The following is a 23939-nucleotide window of genomic DNA, read 5'->3' as shown; positions in this document are numbered from 1 at the left end:
TCTCTTAAGCCATTACTTGATGGACTTGAACTTCCTACTACTTCATTCATCACCCTCTCCAAAGGTTCCACTAAGAGCTATTACTTAGCGTATATACTCAAGTATAAGCTGACCCGATTATCAGCCGAGGCACCTAATTTTACCTTACCAACTGCATTAAAAATGTGCTGAAAAACTTGGCTTATACACAAGTGTATACAGTACCTTTATTTAGACCTCAAATACACTCTAAACTAATAATAATGAAACTTATTAGTAGCTACTTAATGGTAGTGATTATATATTGCTTTCTGATGTATTTTTAGAGATAGATATTTGGCTTTGTGGATTCCAACATAGATCTTTAGAAAAAAATTATGTCATAGAGAATTATTATAAGTTAAATAAGATAAGAATTTGGGCTTCTGCTTGGGAGAAGGACATCTCACTACAGGTCTTTTAGAACAGAGTCACTTATGCACATTATGAGAAGACTTCAACAAGTTCATGGAAAAGTAGAATTAAAAGAGAAAAAAAATTTGGTCAACATAAGCTCCATCAAGTTCAAGACACCCTCATAAGTAGATCGCCTAGCCTTTCAGTCCATTCTTTAAAAAGTGAGGGTCCTAGGAATTTATTCATGTCAGTGAAGTCTTTTCTCCTTTACTGGCTGAAGAAAAAATGGGTCCCCTTTAGATATTTCTGTAACCTTGAAAAATAAAAATAAAACAAAAGGAGCCAAATCAGGACTGTAAGGTGGATGCCTAATTCTTTCCCACAGGAAAAGCTAAAAACTGCCCCTGTGTGATAAGAGGACCGAGCAGGTGTATTGGGATGGTGGTACAAGACTCTATCGTGATGTTTTCCAGGGTGTTTCCCACCTTTGACCAACTTTCTCGAAATACTTTATAAAAGCAGATGTTCTTTAACCCTCCAGATAGTCAACAAGAAAAAAAAAGTCTTGAGCATCCCCCAAATCTCTTGCCATGACCCTCAGCTCTTGGCCAATCTGATTTTGTTTTGACTCGGCCACTGCCAACTCTGTGTAGCCCTTGCTTTGAGTTCGCTTTGTCTTCAGGGTGGTCCTGGTGAACTCATGTCGTTTCCTGCTACAGTTCTTTGATGAAATGCTTCAGGATCTTGATCCCACTCATTTACCACTTCCACCGAGAGCTCTGCTCTTGTCTAAAACAGATCTGCTTGCAACAGGTTTGGCCCCTATCAAGTAGAAGGTTGGCTCAACTTTCATTTTCCAGTCAGAATTGGGTAAGCTCAACCAATCGATAGAGCTATGTTATTGTTGTCAGATGCTGTCTGGTGGTCGGTTCTGACTCTCTTCTACCCTGTGGGCAACACAATAAAACACCGCCCTGGTCCTGCACCATCCTGAGGTCATTCTCAGGTTTGAGCTCATTGTTGTACTGTGTCAATCCATCTTATCTAGGACATTCCTGTTTTTCACTATGGTACTGGCCATGGTCTCTGCTGTCAGTCTTCTGTCATTGGGGCACTAGCATAATTAAGGATTTCCCTGAAAATTGATGTAGATGGCTTGACACAGTGGGCTTCTCTTCAGTATCTTCTTAAAAGATGTTATCCATTTGTAATTTAAAAAAATTATTTGGGTCTTGCCCCATAAACTGTGCATAAAGCATTAATAATTTCATCATTCTTCCACCTTAGCTTCACACATAAATTTGATGTTAATTCTAACTTCAATTTTAGCAGAAGTCATATAGCTCTGATAAGGATCTTTTCAAATAGATGTCTTCAGGATCATGTTTTAACAAGTTAGTAGGAGTTTATTTGGGTGCAGAATGTGTGAAATCTATGCATGATTTTTTCATAATGCATATTTTCCATGAAATTTTGAAAAACCTCTCATATTCTCTCTTTGTTTTGAATTAAAATTATCATCTCAGTGCTTTTATTTACTGCTCTGCTCCACAAGACCTCTTTAAAGTATTGAAGATACCAAATGTTACCTCGAAGACCATGGTCTTTTCAGTCACGTCATATGCATGTGAAAGTTGGACACTGAATAAGGAAGACTGGGGAAGAATCAGTGCATTTGAATTATGGTGTTGGTGAAGAATACTGAAAGTTCCATGAATTGTCAGATGCCAAACAAATCTGTCATGGAAGTACAGCCAGAATGATCCTTGGAAGCAAGATTAGCAAGACTTAGTCTCACCTATCTTGGACATGTTATCAGGGGAGAAAAGAACATCATGCTTGGCAAAGTGGAAGGCCAGTAGAAAAGAGAAAGTCCCACAAAGAAATGGATCGACTCAATGTACCAGTGGCTCAACCATAGCAACACTAGTGCGAATGGCAAAGGCCATAGCGGTGTTTCTGCTGTTGCCTGCAGGACAGCTGTGACTTAGAACCAACTGGCTGGCACCCGACAACAACAGTATTTGTAAATAATCCATGATTTACAAACATAAATGAAAACGTCTGGGGCATGCCCATTTGGAACTAAATGAACTTTTCATAATGCCCGTGTGAAAAAGTAGAGAACTTAAGTGATCACATTTGTTCTATGTGAGTAAGATCGCAGTCGGTGTGGAAGAACGTTGTTCGGGACTTTGTCGTCTGTACCCCTAAGTACAGACGAGTGCGTTTGAAGTGAGAAGTGGTTGACATTCCTTTGGCTATGTGCTCCTCCCTTTTTTATATTAAAATTCTGCTAAAAAAGTTGGACATTCAAAAGCAAGAGTGAGCACATTTTTAAGACTGGTGTTTGTATCTTTGGCTAAGTTTAGACTCCAGTGGGGAGTTCCTTATTGGGAGTCCATGTTAACCTATTTTCTTTGTTTTGGTGTTAAAATGACTAAAGAAAGCATTGAAGGTTGTAACATTGAGTGTTCCAGAAATAGTCTCTAGGGAGCCAATACAGAGTCTTTTAAAAATGGACAAATTTAAGATTTAGGTAAATATTAGAAATTTAGGCGAGGGTTATATGTACATTTGGCAATTAAAAAATATTCCTATGATGGAAAAATTAGCTATGGACCCCTAATCGCTACCCAATCCTCATCGTGTTAGGAGGTATTGAGTGGGTAGGGGGGGTGTAGTGGTTAAGCATTGCACTGCTAATTTTAAGGCCAGCCGTTTGAAACCACCAGCGGCTCCGTGGGAAAAAGACAAAGCTTTCTACCCCAGGAAGAGGTACTGCCTCCGAAACTCAGACGTAACAGTTCTAACCGGTCCTGTCGGGCCAGGATGAGTCCGGATGGAGTCGATGGCCATGGGTTTGGGGCTTAGGCTTCAGAGTGGGTGACGTGGGATGGTGGTTGGGAAGATTTACTGTAGTCCTTTTGAGTCTGTCTTTTCCCTTTCCCTCCCCTTCACCGGTTCTTCCACTTTCTTCCTTGGCTTGAAAGAGGGAAGACGTTCCAACAGCCTGGCTGTCCGAGAAGTGGTTCAATATCAGGATGAGCTTTTTGCAGGTTCATTGATGAGTTTTACCCCTAACTCAGGCAATGGGCCAGGCCAGGCCCACCAATAAACTGAAGCAGAAACTAAGGACAAGGCTAAGGTCAAAGCTAGCAGCCTCCCAAGGCCCAAATTCCTTGTTGGCCTTTGCCCTCTAAGGATTCCATTCTTCTGAGTATGGAAGGGGCATGAGAGGGAATAGCTAGCCAGAACCAGTAGAGAGGCTGTGCTCAGGGGTGGGGTGGGGGTGGGGAAGAAGGGGCAGGCTGGCACCCCCAGCTCCGATCCAACCCCAGAGGCATCTGGGTAGGCTGGGCATCCCTCCAGGCACAGACTCTGTCTCCTCTCCGGAGAGGCAAGTTTCTTTGCCAGCGTGAGCCACCTGTGTGAGGCGCTCTCCGTGGGAAAAGGGGACGTGGAGACGCCAGTGCCCGGCCCCGCCGCTCCCAAGCCTTTCTCACGGCAACTGGCTGTCCACAGCTCAGCAGCGCTCACAGCTCACAGTGCGCTCTGCCCACGAACGTCTCCGGATCGCAGCCCTGGGCCCTCTGCCCTGGGTCCTCCGGACCGACGCGCCCCAAGAGGGCTGACGAAGACCCGGGTTGGCTCCGGGTCCTCCCCATCCGCTCCCGCCCGCCTCGCTCGGCTGACACGTCCCCCGGCGCGCGCACCCCACGCCTCTCCCCGGCTCCCCGCGCGCCCTGCTGCCTGCCTCGGGCGCCCAGCGCGAGTGGCCAGAGCCCCGCCGGGGAGTCCCCGCGCCCGCCCCCAGGCCCCCCGCGCCCACGGGCTCCTCGCTTCCTCCCGGCGTGGAGCTGCTGTGTGGCTCATCCGCGCACCCTGGGAAGTGGAAGCTGCACACCGAAAACTCCGGCGGCTGGAGCCCGGGCACTGGGCATGCTCAGAAGCCAGGGCTGGCTTTGGGCTCAAGTGGGAAGCTCCTGCACTCGGGAGGCGGCCGCGGCGACTTTGGGGAAAGTTGATCCGAGCGGGGAGGCGGCCCCGAGACTCAGAGCAGCTGCAGGCAGGAGCCCCCGGCAGCCCGGAGGAGCATGGGCACCCTGCGGGATTTACAGTACGCGCTCCAGGAGAAGATCGAGGAGCTGCGGCAGCGGGATGCCCTCATCGACGAGCTGGAGCTGGAGTTGGATCAGAAGGATGAACTGATCCAGAAGCTGCAGAACGAGCTGGATAAGTACCGCTCTGTGATCCGGCCGGCCACCCAGCAGGCGCAGAAGCAGAGTGCCAGCACCTTGCAGGGCGAGCCGCGCACCAAGAGACAGGCGATCTCTGCTGAGCCCACTGCCTTCGACATCCAGGACCTCAGCCATGTGACCCTGCCCTTCTACCCGAAGAGCCCACAGTAAGCTGGGGTGACGCGCCGGGGCCACGGGGCACCCTGTCGGTGGGGAGCGGCGGGTCCCGGTATTGTTGGTCGGCCCCCGCCCCTCTGCTTGCCATGTCTGTCCTCAGCCTCAGAAATGTTTCATGTTAACGGGCACTTCTTGCGCGGCGGGGGCACGTTTCTCAGACCCTGACTTGCTGCACATACGTTGCCTTCCTGTCTTTGTCAGATCTCAAGGTATTGTTCAATATATATATATATGTATGCGTACGCGCGCCCATATATATACATTCATATGTGTATATGTATGTCACCTACTGTGTAGAGTTTGAACCCTCCGTAGGTGTCTGTGTGTGTCCGTGTGTCCGTGTGTCCGTGTGTGTGTGTGTAGAAGAATATAGAGCCCCGTCTCCCAACCCAAATGCCCGGGCAAACCTGTCCATCCGGAAAATCCTAAATGCAGGCTCATCAGACTTGAAATGAAATGCGTCTGATGTCCCCCTGACTTTCTATGCTTTTGTGGCTCTCTCGGATTTCTACACGCTGGTGATTCATGCCGCCACCCTTCCAACCTGATGTTCTGTCAACATCAAAGTATAAAAAATAAGCAAACACGAATAGGAAAGGAAGATTTATTTTTTAATTGCTGGAATTGGATGACATTTACAATCCAGAAATGGAAGCCTAGTCTGTTGATTTGGGGGAAAAAAATTCTTTTCTTCATAGCATCTGATGAAGAATCTTGCTTATTTTCCTTAAGGAATTTGCATCGTGTTCCTAATGGAGCAGTTGGCTCCGTCTCTAAGAGGCTTGCGTGTGTTTCAGGGTCAACTAGAGATAAAGGCACACTTTTTTTCCAAACGTGCATCCACTGTTTGCTTGAGTCCGGTTTCTCAAGCAACCATTCTGGTGTTGTTCGAGCAGTTTGGTGTCAGTGGGCTTCATCACTTGGGTGGGAAAATGGAATGAACTTGTTATACAACATTCGTTGGAGGGGGAGCAGCAGGAACATTAGGTTAACCGACAATGAGGAGAGGACCGCAGTGAAGGTATTGGTAATTAACAGATAATGACATAACTGGGGGAGAAAAACACAAGGAAGGATTTTGCTACTCTGTTCCTGTCTACATCACATTGTGTGGATGACACATGTTACATAATAATACTAGGTCCCTTGTGACTCTTGTTAAATACAAATAAATAATATAAGAAGAAGAGGGCTAAATACTTGCCTAGTCTCAATTTACTATTTGCTATGGTTTTTTTTTAAAGGGCCATGGATACCCCTGCACTTAGAAACTTAGAGTTGTACCTGTACACAGTGCAGGTTCAGTTTAAGGAGAAGTTTGTATTCTGTAAGAGACAGGGGATTACCAAGTCTGAGATTCGGACCCGAGCATGCTGCTCCAGCAGTCCAGCAGGCTCTCGGTCTGCCTCAGAAACCCGAATGATCAGAGCCCACTTGGACTCTCTCTGGAAAATTAATTTGCAGTCCTGACATGCTTGTCTTTTAGCTAACGAGGTACATGGGCATCTCTCCTGGGCCAAGTTGTGCATAATGAACAAAGAGCTCCAGGACAATCCTCTTCATCTGTAAGCATTCCATGGGAACACATCTTACTATCAGGCTGGCTTTGAAGGAACTCCGAGCAAACTCTACTGGTATCGAATGATCATTTTAATAGGTTTTATAATGAAGTGTGATTAAGGCAGCTGATAACGCCCATTAAACTTTCAAGTGTAGGAAAATATAAGGGAATGTAGGCAGTGGGAGAGGAATTGCAGACTGTGGTTAACTTGTGGCTGCTCCTTGGTGTTTTCCTCCAGTGTAGCAGAACTAGAATAAAAAGCAAGTCCGAGTTGGAAAATGAAATGAGGGTGGCAAGTAGCCCACAATATTTCATTATAATAAACACTTTCTCAATGTGGTGCTTTCTGAGATTTATGTTATAATACTTATTTCAAAGAAGCCAGCTATTACGATCTCACCATGACGGTTCTGGTACTTCTGCAGGGTTATATCGAAGAAAATGATAGCATGTCTTCCAAGCTTAAGTAATTTTGGAAAAACATCTGCTCTTTTTTCACACTTGTATGGAGAAAACTAGAATAGAATGGGTTTAAGTGGAAGAGCGTACCTTTCTTTGAGGAAAGAGAAGCATATTGTATATAGGATGATGACAGCTTATGTCAGCTGAATAATTGTGTAAGATTCTTCCACAAAGAACCAAGAAAACCTTCCAAATGCAATACCTGCTCACGTTCCAGTTTATTTTACTATGAATAACTTGATCGTACAGACTTACCGGCAACAAGTGTTTAAGTTATTATACTTCATCTTTGGGGAAACTTAAATTGCATCATCTTTCTTAAAGTTACGTACAGTATTAATTTCAGCACACACTAAAATCAAAACAACTCCCAAACGTACATGGAATTCAAGTTCATATTGATGTTAGTTATCAACAGTCTTTCATTAAATGTAAACAACTGCACAACAAATGCTCTGCTTACTAACTAATGGCGCCAATATGCGTCTCAAGTGGCTCCTTAGTGCGGTGGTGCCCTGAGGGCTACATTGAAAATGATTCTGTTCCCTGGTGACTTTTGATGACCTAAAATAGTGTGCATATAAGTGAGCTTGTTACATTTAAATATTCATATTTTTGGTTTGGATGTTCCCCACCCAGTAGGAAACTGGAAAGAAGGTTCTCGCACATTCCAGTACAGAGCTTGGCACTCTTGGGGCACCTCAGAGGTGCAGTGTTTCTGTTGTCTCTTTGATAACCTGTACAAGAAAGATCCTTTCATCTCTTCTCGTGGATATGAAGAACTGATGTAGCAAATTAGCAATCTATATACCACTGGTACCAGATAATTATTTGAGAATATAAAGCTATACGACTGTATGTTTTTAAATAAATTGAACATATAATCCCTTAGGAAAGGGGGAAAAAAACCATTAGATCAGCTTAGATAACCTGTTGGTACACAGGATGGTTCTTGTGGGCCATCTTAAATAATTTTCTTTCAAGTCATTTCAGTTTTGAAAATTACTCCTATGATGGGCAACAGCATTCAGCCTCTCGTGTTTTGATCGAAACGATTTACATATTGTAACTACTCTCCAATCTCTCTATTTTTCCATCTCAGTGTTCCATATCACTTGAGCAGGATTATACAGCCTTGAGCTCTTATCAAAAGTTGTTATCGGCTCAGCACTTTGTAAAGGTTTACCTGTTCACCCAAGAGGTAGCTGGATCTCAGAACACGATGACATATTCTTGTTGTGTTCTGCTTTCTGACTGTGAAGTACTTGGAAGAGCTGCACATGAAAGAAATCTATTTTCTTATGTTTAAGGAGACCTTCATTTTCTAAAAAGACAATACGTGATCTTTTAAAAACACACACATCTCAGTGGAAATAGAATCTTCCCAAGGCTCTGCTGTAGATCCCTGGGGGAGCTGAGATTATTCTAGGTTTCTATATAACACAGGTTTATTCAGAAGTGGCAATTAAATCCCTAGTGTATTTTATAGCTGGGTTTAGTACTCCTATGGAATGCCTGCCATGGTCAAGCTACCAGCTGCACTGAAGCTGAGCGAGACACAGTTCTGATCATCGAGCCAACAAACAGGTAATATTGCAGAAAGTAGAGGAAGGTAAGTCACAGGAGATATCGGGCACCTATATCATTGGCAAGCTGTAATTGAGCCCACTTAATATTATGTTGTCCCAAATACTTGTGGAAGTGGAGTTCTATAGAGTACGTATTTAAAGGATGGCCATGATTCAGATGGGTTTGATGGGGTTGTTTGGGGGACAGGAGTTTCAGTTTAAACCTTCAGTAATGTGCCAAGTGAACAAAAGATCACTGAAGCTGAGCTGGGAGAACGGGAGCTACTCGTGCCTAGAATGCAGTCCTGACCAGTGCCAACAGTGGACACACTGGGCCACTAACCCAAAGGTTGGTGGTTTGAATTTGCCCAGAAGAATTTTGAAAAAAAAAAAGAACTGTCTATTTCCTTTTGAAGAACCAGCTTTTGGAACCCCTATGGTGCATGGCTTTGCTCAGACACCCATAGGGTTGCCATGATTCAGAATGGACTCTTATCAACTAACTGAATTTAGTGACTATGCGGCATGAACCCTGGTGGTGTAGTGGGTCATGGGTTGCGCTGGAAACCACAAGGTGGGTAATTTGAAACCACCAGCTGTTCTGGGGGAGAAAGATGAAGTTTTCTACACCTGTAGAGATTTACAGCTTCAGAAATTCACAGGGACATGTCCAGCCTGTCCCTGAGGGCCACTAGGAGCCAGAATTGACTCCATGGGCATGACTACAGATCCTGTAAGAAGATAGGGGGACTTAAGGAAAAGCAAGATCAGGGCAAAAAGGAGAACCCAGATTTTATGATTTTATAAATAGGTGGGAAGGTATTTCAGGTTCTTCCTAGAATCAGTAATTACTTAATGTTTGGGGGGTATATCAAGGACTAATTGTTACTTAAAAAATGAAGCTTTGAATGTAAGAATGGTGGTCCAAGCCTTCACTTCCCCCCGACACAGGCCGGGGCACAGTCAGCTGCTCTCTGGGCCAAGTGTCCGCAGTTCACTGGGGCGCGGGTGGAGGATTACGATGCGTACAGAAACCAAGTGGCACCTCTCGCTGCCCTCCACTCCTTGCTTGCGGTTGGCATTGAGAACACACCCAGCCCCCACGGCAGATTCCTCTCATACCTGGGCAGAACTGGACACAGCTGAGGAGTGGGCTGGAAGTTGGATGGTGCACGCTATTGTTCCTGTCTCTGGAGAGGAGTTAAACTCCCACCTAATTTTATTCTAATAGAGGTAGCCAGTTGGATCATTCATTTGACATTTCAGATTCTGCAGGAACATTGAAGTCGTAGAAACCCTCATAAAAATGGATTCGATTAGGTTGCTAAGATCCTATTAGGGTGTTTTACAGCAGAGTCAGATTGGTATGCCCCTAAATTGGGGCACTGGATGAAAATACTGACAGACCCATAGATAGAGTAGCTCCATAGCTCCTCTGAGGTTCCAAGCATCAGGTTCCTTGCTCCATTGGGTCCTCTTTCCAGACTGTACTTCTGGGGATTTCACAAAAAATCTCGGGGCTGCATTTCCCAATCAGAAAGGTCAGCTGTAGGTAAACAATGTGTCCATTGTTGCCATTTGCAGGTTAAAAGGCATTTGGACTTTTTTTTTTTTTGGTCTGCTTAGCAATGGAGGGTCTCCATGGTATCCTAGCAACCAGATTCAAACACCAGGCTGCAGCTCATTCTGCCATCCCTGCCATAGGTGCTGCTGCCCATCTCGGGGAACTAGGCCCCTTGCTAGTATTCCAGACCCTCCGACTTGAACCTTCCAAGCTCAGAGAATTCAAGACAATGCGATAAATAAACACATGCTGAAAGCTGCTTTTAACCAGTATGCCCAACAGCTTATTACTCAGTCACCTCGGTGGCATTTTTGAATCCTTCTCTGCATTGGGGAGCGGGCGCTGTTTGCCACCCCTTCTCTCATCTCACACCCAGCCTTCTGACACCACTTCGAATTTCTGCTCACCATCCTCTGTCAGGAGAGTTCTCCGGCACGGCCTGGAAACGTGTTTTCTGAGAAGGTAGCTATGTGCAGCCTGTGTGGACTCCTCTAAGTACAGTCTCGCTTATAAGAGCAGAGGGGGTACGCTCCCTCCGGAACCAGTCACGTCAGTGCCAGCAAGAGCACAGAGACTGCAGCACCCCCAACAGATGGTCACCAAGAGGGGGACTAATCGTACACGCTCAAAACGTCTCGCGTCTGAATGGATTTTGCCATCAAAGTTATTATTACTACGCATGGGACAATCCACACAAAACGGCACGGAGTGTGCGGAGAAGACGTGCGCCCCAGGGACAGGAAAGGGCAAAAGGAGCATTGTGAGAGCGGTCCCCGCGTTGCCAGTGAGTTGGAAAGAAGTGGAGGGCTTTGCGGGTGAGTAAGGGATGGAGGCTGGTTTGCAAGATGAGATAGAAGTGTGTGGATGAAGCCAGCAATCTCGAGGAGACACCGAGGTCAGAGAATACAGAGAGCTTGGCGTCACTGGGAGCCACCACAAGAGTTTAACAGAAACCACGACGATATTTCCTTTTTGACTCTGCTTCGCCCTGTGTGGAGGAAAGTCGACACTTTGTCCTCCTGTGGACAGTTACCGGTCCCGGAAACCCAAAGGGGCAGCTGGACCCTGTCCTGCATGGTCGCTGGGAGTTAGCACCAACTTCGTTAGTCTGTAAGCCCTTTGTAACATCCCTTAGCTGGGCATTGGCCAAGGTTGGTGACTCCTGGCCGCTGCTGTGCAGGAGAGAGGACGATGGAGAAGTAGGACAGGACAGCACTCTTACCGATGGAATGGTTAGAATGGCCACGCTGGCTGACCATACTGGCGACCATTCCTTCAGCACTTTGGGCCAGGAATCCTTAGCATCGAGACTCACTTTTTAGAACTGCCTACAGGCAGATCCCAGAGTATCCCCATTCCGCTGCAGGGAAGGGCAGGGAGACGGGTTCTGCCATGTGCTTGAAGTTGTGTGTTCAATTCGAGTTTGATCTCTAGAGCCTGCCCCCTTAGCTGGTTGGCTCTCCTACCTGCCACAGAGGGGCGAGGGTTAGGCAGTTGCAGGCAAACCCGATGAAGAAGCCTGCAGGCTCGTCTTAGGGGAGTAGCGGTTCACGAGTACTGCCACAGGAAGTGGAAGTACAAGTCCTTTGAGAGAAGTGTAGGAAATACAGGAGGCCAGCGAATCCTAAACTTGGCTGCGCATGAGAATCACCCAGGGTCCTGCAAAGATCACCCACTGCTCAGGTTTTACATCACACCAATTAAAGCAGAATGCTTGAGGGTAGAAGCCGGGCTTTAGTATTTTGGAGGACATATCCCAGGAAACACCAAGGGGTAGCAAAGTCAGGAACCACCGTGATCAGAAAACAAGGTGCCTTTGTGTATGGGATTCAACAGAGGCCTGGATAAGCCTTGTATCTAGATTCGTCGTTAACGGCTGACCCAGTAAGTACTGGGGCCTTCGGAAAGCAGCAGCAGGTGTTTTGCTAAACTAATCGAGGTACACTAATTAGCACTTTATTATTTATTGTCCTCAGTGGGGAGTCATTCCCCTCCCTTCCCGACTGCTTTCACCCTCGATGTCACATGAAATAGCCCCAGGAAGTTTTAAACCGCCCTACTGCTAAGAATTTATCTTTGAGTTGCTGTCTTAATAGATTTGGGGTAGCTTCTCCGGTGATTCTAGCTCTGGGCTAGGGCAGAGGTCCTTCCAGATGGTCCACTCAGCTTTGACTGGATGCCTATTTGAATCCCTACTTTTAGGGATACTGCTTCTTTTGACTCTTTTGATCAACCCCAATCTCCCTCTCAGACACAGTCAGATACCCCCAGTTCCTTAACCCTCACTGCGCATGGACCTGTCAGGCACTCAGAAGTGGCAGCAGCCCCATTCATTGGCGAAGCAAGAGTCCAGCCAGTCATAAGTCCTGGCCACTGTTCAAATGTGACACATTCAGACGAGCCATCTTCCAAAGTTTGCTTTCCACTCTCACCGGAGGCTGCTGCCTTATTCGTGAGCGCGATTGTGACCTTGCGCCCCAGAGGGGTCGGTGATTTGTGGAGCCCGTGACGGTGGAAGGAGAGGAAGGCTCTCGGGGAAGGGCAGCCCTGGGCGGCCGTGCCTTTCCGTCTGGTATGTGATGTCTCTGCAGCCGGCTACAGTTTTTTGTTTTGGTTTTTTTTCCCTTCCTACTGATATTTTATCCTTTTAAGGCAAACAGCCTGAGCTCTGAGGGAGGAGTGCTTTCCAAGGAGGCTTCAGAGAAAGCAGAGCAGGCGCGTCAATCTCCTATCCCCTCTCCAGACGGTTTGGCTGTAGTGACCAGAGCTGAGCTTTGCTGTCAGAGGAGCCGTCTGAGACTGCACCTGTGATAAGAGAGTCTTGGTGAACCCCCTTAGGAAAACTCCTGAAAGACACAGGGAATCCCAAACCTACTTGGTGCTTAGAATCTCACTGGTGCTTCCTGCCTCTTTCCCTGTGTCCCACCACCATTGAGTCCCTTCTGCATAGGCGTGTCCAGACTGTGTGCCTTGACAGGAGCAGTACTCTCCTTCTTCCACAGAGAAGCAGACGGATTTGAGCCAGTGACCTTGGCGTCCACAGCCTAACGCCTAAGCCACAACACCACAGGGTTCCTTCTTTCCCGGTACGTTGGTGTTAACAGTCCACAAGGTGTTCCTAGTCGTCTCTGATAGGAGCCTATTGACATTTGTAAGTTAAATCATTCTCTTCTCACATGAGGATCAGCCAATAGAGCACTTTATACAAGCAGTGGAAATAGCTCATATCGTTGCAAATACTTTTTTTTGATAAAAATAATCTTCTTAGAATTGGAGTCTCTGAGGAGCTTTGCTTGCCTCTTTCCCCACCTGCTAAAATATGAAAATATATTCTGCTGACAGCATGTTAAAGAAGAATGGATGTAATAAGACTGCCCAGAGGACTGGGGACATTAATTACACAGGGATGTTAATCATAAGGGAAGTAAACACTTTAATTATGTATCCAGTTTCACATCGTGCATTTGGTTATTGGACCTAAATGGGAGGGATCAGAGGAATTAGCAACAATCAAGAAACACGACCAGAAGCATGTGTTTGCTTGTTAGGGCTTAGCGGTTAGAAACAGGATGACAAGATGCCAGTCACAGGGCCAAGAGGTGGTGGTAGACAGGTAGAAAATGTCTGTGTTCGATGACTTATATTCCAAGACTTGAAAAGGAGAAAGTTAGCGTACACAAACGGAAAACCCACAGTGACCATTTAGCTTGAACACATACTACTTCTACCTACACAAGAATTAAAATAATGTCCGTTACCTCTGCCTGTCGAAAGATCATGAATGTTAAACTTCATGAAGACGTTCTCAGACAGACACAATTTGAATTAACTTCTGTATAATGGCGTGGGCGGGGGGACTTAGACTCAGCCAAAGCATAAGAAAATTGCCTAAATCTTTCTGGGGCTGCAATTTATTAATAAGATATAATAATGTAAAAGCAGAATTCCAATGCTATGAATCTTCTCAAGTTCAAGTTCATTTTTTCTCACTTCTAGACTACACCTGTTCTGTAGAAATAGCACTATACTTCTTATTTGAACATGGAATAATTATAGCATCAGCCAGTCAGCTTAATTTGGTTAATTGTATTGAATGTCAGTGATGACAAATACACCTTAGTTAAGTAAAATACCTTTGCTATTTTTTGAAACAATTGTATTATGGTAATATTAAGTTTTCACCAGATCTAGGCCAAGAGATAATGTGATAATACGAGGAAAAGGCATCTTCTTTTCTGACTAGACTATGTATCATCTTAATGGTCCAGTTCTATCAATAAATTACAGTTTTCACTGCACTTCTAAGTTTCACAAAGAAGAAAGAAATAAAAAGATTGTCATCACATGTATGAAAAGTGAGCGTTTGGAAATTGGCCCCATCCAAAGGTATTGTTCCTGATGGACTAGAGGGTGGATTGGTCATACATTCCCGAGCATGCAGGTGACTGGCCAACATGATGGCAAAGGAGTGCAGCGCCACCCCTCCATCATCATAAGGCACACTATGCCTAAATTATTAGTGAGAGGAGAACACATTTTGTGTGGTGGTGAGACAGAGAGATGGCCTTCGGGTAGACCTGTGCTAGTTTGACACGGTGTTACCATGTCCTTTACAGAGGAATATTAAGACCCGCAAGTGGCAGGAAGCATTGTGCTAAGCCTGTGATGGCAGCTCCTTGTGCCAGCAGGAGGAGCAAAGTAAGAAGAAACGCAGTGCGATAAAGATGCAGTGCGCACGACTGTATGCATTGTTGAACGTGGAACCCTGCGTGAATCATGACTTGTTCTAAGCAATTGTTGCCCCCTTATTTTAGAACGCTCTTGGAATTCCAAAGTTTAGAAAAGTAAGCTCAAAGGCACTCGGATAAGTAAGAGTACTTTTCTGACTCTAAGATGTCTCAATTTCACCCATTTTTATTTTGAGCAAATGGACATTTGCTTAGTAGAATATTTTTCCCCCATTCTGAACTCTTAGAGGAAAAAAAGCCACATCAAACGAACAAAAAAAATCCTTAGTGTAGATGAGAGTGCAAAAGAATTAGATGACAGGACAAAAGAATTACTCAAAATTTATAGTTATTCAGTTAATATTTAGCTTTATAGAAATATAATGTTAGGTTGTACTATACCTTTTCATGGCAAACTTCCTTGTAATAGAGAAGAAAAGCTGTGACGTTTCAAAAGAAAGTAAGACATGAATTTTCTTTTTAGTAGTTGTAACTTTGATGAGGATATAAAAGGAAACCAGTGACATGAAAAATTATTATTGTCAGATTATGCTTTCCAGATGTTTTAGCATTACATAACATGGAGACACACATTCTCCTCCCGAAGCAGGAAACAAAATAAGAATGAAATGATTCCTGATTCATGGCATATTGAGTGGAATAAAACTAAATACATGCTACTTGGAAATAATCCTCATGGATAGGAATGGCCAAAAAATATAACAAGCCTTTTGTGAACAGATCAACGTTTATTAACTGCTTGCTACCCTAAAAAACAAACAAAAAGATTTTGACTTGTCTAGTCTCATTTGTTTCACTTAATGCATTGACATCTTAAGTCCCTTTACTTTTTGTGGGAAAACATTTAGCTTAGAAAAGGATTTTCTTTTTAATTGGAAAATGCTAAAGAGTATATGGCCTTTACCATTTGAAATAGTCATCTATAAAGGAACCAAAACTGACAGAAATGGAATATTTAGACACTTAGAAGCAGTATATGCGAAGGGCGTTTACAAGTGCACAGAAAAGTCCCATTCTTTTCAGTCCAGTTTTCTCCATGACCGTTTTGAAGCCCTCTTTGATGCGTATTTCTTTCCATGTTTATAAATAATCATTAGACGCCGGTTTTGAAAAATTGGATATTTGAGGAATATCCTTTTATTTCTATTGAAAGTGATGTGCTATCTATGATGTATACATGGTTATTTTAAGCAACTCAGAGGCACATCTCCTCTCAGAAATGAAGCGACCTGAAGAGCCAATGTGAGGACTCAGGAGAGGACCACTACCTACCTTTCTGCCGCAAGCTCTGAAGGATGAGTTGGTGCCCGGCTTCCAGTATTGCACCTTTGAGCCAAGAGTCTATGAAGCAATCCTGACCCCAAAGGGGAAAGTTAAAGACAGGTAGAAAGTTCTCTTGAATCGCAGCGTTCTGGAGTCACAGAAGTTGGATGAACTCTGGAAACTTGTTCTGTGATAATCTTTAAACCTTAAAACAACAATATCCCCTAAAATCTTCTTAAAAGCAAATAAATGTTTAGCAGAAACCATCTGCCTTGAGCACTGCACTTTCTTTTTTTTTTTAATTTTTTTTATTTTAACAATTTATTGAGGCTGATACAATTCTTTTCACAGTTCATACATATACATACATCAATTGTATAAAGCACATCTGTACAGTCTTTGCCCTAATCATTTTTTTCTCTTTTCTTCTTTTACATTTTATTAGGGACTCATACAACTCTTACCACAATCCATACATATACATACATCAATTGTATAAAGCACATCCATACATTCCCTGCCCCAATCATTCTCAAGGCATTTGCTCTCCACTTAAGCCCCTTGCATCAGGTCCTCTTTCCCCCCCCCCTCCCCATTCCCCCCTCCCTCATATGCCCTTGGTAATTTATACCTCGTTATTTTGTCATATCTTGCCCTATCTGGAGTCTCCCTTCCCCCCTTCTCTGCTGTCCCTCTCCCAGGGAAGAGGTCACATGTGGATCCTTGTAATCAGTTCCCCCTTTCCAACCCACTCACCCTCCACTCTCCCAGCATCGTCCCTCACACCCTTGGTCCTGAAGGTATCATCCACCCTGGATTCCCTGTACCTCCAACCCTCATATGTACCAGTGTACAGCCTCTGTCCTATCCAGGCCTGCAAGGTAGATCGGATCATGGTAGTTGGGGGGAGGAAGCATCCAGGATCTGGGGGAAAGCTGTGTTCTTCATCGATACTACCTCACACCCTAATTAACCCATCTCCTCTCCTAAGCCCCTCTATGAGGGGATCTCCATTGGCCGACACTTGGGCCTTGGGTCTCCACTCTGCACTTCCCCCTTCATTTAATATGATATATAAATACATATATACACATACATATATACATATACACATATATACACATACATACACACACTTATATCTTTTTTTTTTTGCATGATGCCTTATACCTGGTCCCTTGGGCACCTCGTGATCGCACTGGCCGGTGTGCTTCTTCCATGTGGGCTTATTTGCTTCTGAGCTAGATGGCCGCTTGTTCACCTTCAAGCCTTTAAGACCCCAGACACTATCTCTTTTGATAGCCGGGCACCATCAGCTTTCTTCACCACATTTGCTTATGCACCCATTTGTCTTCAGCGATCCTATCATGGAGGTGTGCAGTCAATGATATGATTTTTTTTGTTCTTTGATGCCTGGTAACTGATCCCTTTGGGACCACTCGATCACACAGGCTGGTGTGTTCTTCCATGTGGACTTTGTTGCTTCTGAGCTAGATGGCCGCTTGTTTATCTTCAAGCCTTTAAGACCCCAGTCACTATCTCTTTTGATAGCCGGGCACCATCAGCTTTCTTCACCACATTTACTTGTTCACCCACTTTGGCTCCAGCCTTTGTGTCGGGAGAGTGAGCATCATAGAGTTCCAATTTAATAAAAGAAGGTATTCATGCATTGAGGGAGTGTTTGAGTAGAGGCCCAAGGTCCTTCCGCCACCTTGATACTTGACCTATAAATATAGACACATAGATCAATTTCCCCATCCTCCTATATATATTTGCATGTACATGTCTTTGTCTAGACCTCCATGAATGCCCTTTGACTCCTAGCTCTTTCCTCCATCTCCCTTGACCTTCCTCCTGCCCTACTACCATGCTTCATCGCCACCTGTGCTAGAGTATACCTCTTCTCTAAGCAACCTTACCCTTGATCATTTCCCACCAGGCCTGCCACTCCCCTTTCTCTACCATTTGGGGTCCCATGTTTTTCCCTTGTCCCTGGGTTTGTTAACACCACTTTCGTACCCCCCCTACCCCCCCACCCCAAGTCCCCCCGGAACTGTCGGTCCCGTTGTTTTTCATCCAGATAGTTCATCCAGCCTGTCCTATTCAGACAGACCTGTGGAGTCACTAACATGCACGAAAACTAGACAGAGGAAAACAAAGCAACAGTATACAACCAGACAACAAAACAACAAAAACAAACCATTGAAAAAGAACAGAACAAAACAGTTCACAAGAGAAAAGCTTGTAGTTAGTTCAGGGATCGTTTGCTGGCCCTTAGGAGCGCTTTCCAGTCCAGTCTGTTGGGGCACCACGCCCTGGCCCCAAAGTCCACTTTCAGCATTCCCTGGGGACCTTGCCACTCCATTCCCTTGCTGCTCCGCTGCACTCCCCCAGTGATTTGCCTCGGTGTGGTGGGATCAGGTCAGGTGCAATTCCCACACTGTGTCTTCGGTGCTGTCCCCTGTATCGCCCTTAGTCACTGAGGGGCATCATGTCTCATAGTAGGGCCAGCTATGTTGTTCTCTCTGTGGACTGGCTGCTCTACTCAGGAACATCATCATCACGGCCTGGTGGGCCAGGCTGTGCTCCACTCTCTCCTCCTGCCCCTTCATCTGCTCCCGTGTGCTCTGATGAAATATGTCCATCTCCCATAGCTGCAGAGTCAATGTCGTCCTTTGGAACAAATTCTTTTCGGGGGAGGGGCAGGAATCCACTTAATTTATGGTGCTGGGGCCAGCCTCCCAGACCTCTCCACCGGTTCCCTCCTCCACGCCGGGATATTGCATTCACACCTTGCGACACTGGGTTGAAGTCTGGTCCCACTTTCCCTGTGGAGATATAAACAATACCTTCCCCTTGGGTGGATTAATGCCCCATGACCCCACTACCCTTTTCTTCCTTGTATTCATCCTTTTGTTTTCCTTTCCCCACCTCCTCCACCATTGTCTACCATGTACATCCCTGGTTTTGGTCTGGTCTCTTCCATACTACACCGTCTTCACCCCTAAAATGTTTGTATACAGTAGCTTTTTCCCCATGCCACTTTTGCTTTTTAAAAAAAATTTTTTTTTTAAATTCTTACCTCAGCGGACTCATGTTGTACTTGTCCTTTTGTGCCTGACTTACTTCGCTTAGCATGATTTCCTCCAGTTCTTCCCATGCCGCTATGTGCCTCATACGTTCATCACTGCTTTTTAGTGATGCGTAGTATTCCATTGTATGTATATACCACAGTTTTTTAATCCAATCGTCAGTTGATGGAAATTTGGGTTGCTTCCAACTCCTTGCAATTGTGAACTGTGCCGCAATGAACATTGGAGCACAGATGTCTGGTCTTGGTTTGTTTCTTGCCTCTTCTGGGTATATGCCCAGTAGGGGGATTGCTGGGTCATATGGTAACTCTATTTCCATCTGTTTTAGGTATCGCCAGATTGATTTCCATAGAGGCTGTACGTACTTACAGTCCCACCAGCAGTGGATGAGAGTTCCTGTCTCCCCACAGCCCCTCCAACACTTGTTGCTTTCTGATTTTTTGAATTGGGCTACCTTTGAGGGTGTCAGGTGGTACCTCATTGTTGTTTTAATTTGCATTTCTCTTATGGCTAAAGATCGGGAACATTTTCTCATATGTTTTTTGGCCATTCGGATTTCTGCCCCTGTGAAACTTCTGTTCAAGTCCTTTGCCCACCTTTCAAGTGGGCTATTGGTTTTTTTCTTTTTGGAAGCTAGCAGAGTACTGTAGATTTTAGTAATAAGGCCTTTGTCTGATGTGTCATTGCTAAAGATGTTTTCCCAGTCTGTGGACTCTCTTATTACTCTCTTGGTGAATTCTTTAGATGTACACAAGTGTTTTATCTTCAGTATATCCCATTTGTCGATTTGTGCCTCCTCTGTGTTTGTGTCCTTCCCTATTTCTGATAGCCTGTGTATTCCCTGCGCCAAAGTTCTCAAGTTGGTCCCAATTCCCTCATTGATGGCCCTAATAGTTTGGGGTTTAACTTCAAGGTCTGTGATCCACCTTGAGTTTATTCTTGTGCATGGAGTGAGATAAGGGTCTTGCTTCATTTTTCTGCATGTTGATATCCATTTTTTCTAGCACCACTTGTTAAAGAGGGCATCTGCTTCCCATTTGATCTTTTTGGGGCCCTTGTCAAAGATCAGCTGTGTGTATGCTGATGCTTTTATTTCTGGGTTTTCAGTTCTTTTCCATTGGTCTGAGTATCTGTCATTGCACCAATACCATGCAGTTTTGAGAACTGTGGCTGTATAGTATGTGCCAAAGTCAGGTAAAGCAAGCCCTCCCAGGGTGTCCTTCTTCTTGAGGAGTTCTCTGCTAATTCTGGGTTTCTTCCCTCTCCATATGAAGTTGGTAATCAGTTTTTCCATTTCTTTGAAGAAAGATGATGGTAATCGTATCGGGATAGCATTAAACTTATAGAGTGCCTTTGGCAGAACTGACATCTTAACAATATTAAGTCTCCCAATCCAAGAGCATGGAATATTCTTCCATTTGTTGAGGTCGCTCTTGGTTTCTTGTAATAGTGTTCTATAGTTTTCCCTATATAGATCTTTTGTTTTTTTCAGTCAAGTGTATCCCTAGATATTTCAGTTTGTGTTTGGCTATTGTGAAGGGTACCACCTTTTTGATCTCTTGTTCTGTGGTCTTATCTGATGTGTATAACAGTCCGATGGACTTCTGTTTGTTGATCTTGTATCCTGCCACTCTGCCAAACTCTTCTATTGCTTCCAGTACTCCCCTTGTGGAACTTTTGGGATTTTCCATATATAAAATCATATCATCTGCAAATAACGATAGTTTCACCTCTTCCTTCCCCAGACGAATACCTTTGATGTCACTTCTTTGCCTTATGCTGTTAGCTAAAACCTCCAGCACGATATTAAATAGGAGTGGAGACAAGGGGCATCCTTGTCTAGTTCCCTTTTTCAGTGGGATTGTGTTAGTCTTTTCTCCATTGACTATGACTTTGGCTGTTGGTTTTTCATATATAGCTTGTATTGTCTTGAGGAGCTTTCCTTCCATTCCTATTTTCGCTAGTGTCTTAAACAGGAATTGGTGTTGGATGTTGTCGAATGCTTTTTCTGCGTCTATTGATATTATCATGTGATTCTTATACTTTTTCATGTCAATGTGACGAATAATACTAATGGTCTTTCGTATGTTGAACCATCCCTGCATCCCTGGTATGAATCCCACTTGGTCATGGTGAATTATTTGTTTTATATACTTTTGTATTCAGTTGGCTAGTACTTTGTTAAGGATTTTTGCATCAATGTTCATTAGGGATATCGGTCTGTAGTTCTCGATTCTTGTGGGATCCTTGCCCGGTTTGGGTATCAGAGTTATATTAGCTTCATAGAAGGAGTTTGGGAGTTTGCCATCTTTTTCTATGTTCTGGAAAAGTTTGTGTAGGATTGGTATTAGTTCTTCCCTGAATGCTTGGTAGAATTCTCCAGTGTATCCATCTGGTCCAGGGGATTTTTTTGTTGGTAATCCCTTGATAACCTTTTCTATTTCTTCTATTGTGATGGGTCTGTTGAGATTCTTGATGTCCACCGAGGATAGTCTAGGGAGGGATTGTTTTTCCAGGAATTTGTCCATGTCTTCCAAATTGTTGAATTCATTGGAGTACAATCCTTCATAGTATTGTGTAACTATCCTTTTGATTTCATTAGGGTCTGTTGTAATGACCCCTCTTTCATCCCTTATTCTTGCTATTGAGATTTGTTCCCTCCTTTCTTTGGTTAGGTTTGCCAATGGTCTATCGATCCTGTTTATCTTTTCAAAGAACCAACTTTTAGCGATATTAATTTTTTCCATAGTTTTTTTATTTTCCCTCTCCTGAATCTCAGCTCTGATTTTTATAATTTCTTTTCTTTTGCTATTAGTAGGGTTGTCCTGCTGACTCAGCTCTAGTTTTTGTAAATTTTGTGTCAGCGTATCCGTCATGAGTCTCTCTTCCTTTCTCAGGTGTGCTTGTATTGCTATGAACCTTCCTCTGATGACTGCCTTTGCTGTGTCCCATAAGTTTTGGTACGTCGTGTGCTCATTTTCGTTGGTTTTGAGAAATTTCCTGATTTCGTCTCGGATCTGCACCAGTATGCACTCCTTTTGCAGTAGAGAGTTATTCATTCTCCAATTATTTGCTCTTATTTTCTTTGTCTTCCTTTTGTTGATTTCCAGTCTTATGGCACAGTGGTCAGAGAGAAAGGTCTTTATTATTTCAATGGAGCACTGCACTTTCCAGATCGATTTGTTGTCAGGCTCTGGCTACTGGTTCTGACTCACAGCACCCTGAGCACCGCAGAACGCAACGCTGCCCGGTCCTGCACCAGCCCCACAGTGCTATGTTTGCGCCTGCGTCAGTCTGGGGAGACTAGAGCAACAAATCAATGGGCACACATATGTGTACAAGAAAGAGATTTATATACAATACCAGTTGAACACTGAGAAAACATCCCAACCCAGTCCAGTCCAAAGTCATAAGTTCGGTATTAGCCCATATATCTGACACCAATCCACAAAGTCCTCCTCAGGCTCACGACACACATGCAATGATGCCAAATGCAGAACGATCACAGGCCAGTGGCTGCAAAGTCAGTGGTGGTAGAAGCTGGCGCTCCATGTGGCCATTCCAGTTCCCAGGGCAGCCTCAGGGTAAGTCCATGTGACATCTCCTCAGGGATGCCTCGCAGGAAGTCCGCCTTGTCAGTAGAGAGTCTCCTAGGGAGTGACCTGAGAGAAATAGTGTCTCTCACCTCCAAGGAGGAAGTGCCAGATTTCCCAGAACTCTAAGGAGAAGACCATTGCCACACAGAAGTCTCATTGGCTATCTCCAGATTGACAGCCTAGACTGTCACGCTTCATCCTTAAATTGATACCAGATTAGGTGACAACCACAGAGCCCATCGCTGAAGCCACTGTCTCAATCTCTTTCCTGTTGGTCTTCTTTTTGGTGGATCTTCTACCAAATTTTTTTCCCGGGACGACTCTTTCCTATTAACGTGTTGAAAGAATATGCTGCAAAGTCTTATCATCCTCAATTCTAAGGAGCATTCTGGTTACTTTCAGTATTCTTCATCATAATTCAAGTGCATCAATTGTCCGTGGCCTTCCTTATTCATTATCCAGCTTTCTTGTGTTTATCAATTTATTGAAAACACCATAGTTTGGGTCAAATATACTTTAGTCCTCAAAATGACATTCTTGCTTTTGACTAAAGAGGTCCTTTGCAGTGGTTTTGTCCAGTGTAGAAAAGGTGTGTGTCAGGGCAGTGTCCTTCCACCATTTTATTCAATCCTGAATAAATTGAGACGTTGGATTGAATTATGAAGAACTCGGCTTCAGGAGTGGAGAGAAGCTGATTAACAACTTGTGAGATGCAGATACTACAACCTTGCTTACTGAAAGCCAAGAGGACTTGAAGCATTTGCTAATGAAAGTGAAGGACTGCAGCGTTCAGTATGAATTGCAACTCTATATAAAGAAAAACCCATGCTCACAACCAGACCAGTAGACCACATCACGATAAAGGGATAAAAGATTGACATTGTCAAGAATTTAATTTTGCTTTGTTCCACAATAAGTATTCATGGAAGCAACAGTAAAGATCTATGTGGATGGGTTTCAAAGGACAGCAACAACTCAGTTAGACGGCTAATTTGCAAGAAGAGGAAAAACTCAGAAAGGGATATTGAAATATTTTAGTGAAGGTACTTACCACCACAAGGAATGCAAGATAGATGAATAATATTGACTATGTCACCAGAAATTGCACCCTCAATTATTAAGCAAAACTGCTGCTCATTTGAGGAAAGGGTACTCTCTCATTTTTTCTATAGCTGTCCCCCCCCACCCTTCCATATCCTACACAATCCATTATATCCATTCACATACAATTCTGTTGTTCAGTCCCGTCCAGTGGAGTTATACTGTCATTAATGTTATCAGCCCCACCTCTT

General features: G+C 44.3%; 1 protein-coding gene across 2 annotated transcripts in view; it reads left to right on the top strand.

Moving 5' to 3' along the window:
- The window catches only part of PRKG1 (protein kinase cGMP-dependent 1), a 1325949-nt gene that overhangs the window by 96349 nt on the left and 1205661 nt on the right, over window positions 1–23939 (top strand). The window contains exon 1 of one of the 2 annotated variants that reach the window (XM_075534994.1): window positions 3760–4783. The exons of the other annotated variant lie outside the window; for it this stretch is intronic. Coding sequence (XP_075391109.1) covers window positions 4473–4783 — 311 coding nt within the window. The 5' untranslated portion in view covers window positions 3760–4472. Of the gene's footprint in view, window positions 1–3759; window positions 4784–23939 lie in introns of those variants that run through there. 2 annotated transcript variants of the gene reach the window in all.

Source organism: Tenrec ecaudatus, chromosome 16 (genome assembly GCF_050624435.1).
Source record: "Tenrec ecaudatus isolate mTenEca1 chromosome 16, mTenEca1.hap1, whole genome shotgun sequence".
In the NCBI taxonomy this organism is placed as follows: Eukaryota; Metazoa; Chordata; class Mammalia; order Afrosoricida; family Tenrecidae; genus Tenrec; species Tenrec ecaudatus.
This window is presented reverse-complemented; position numbering and strand designations above follow the sequence as displayed.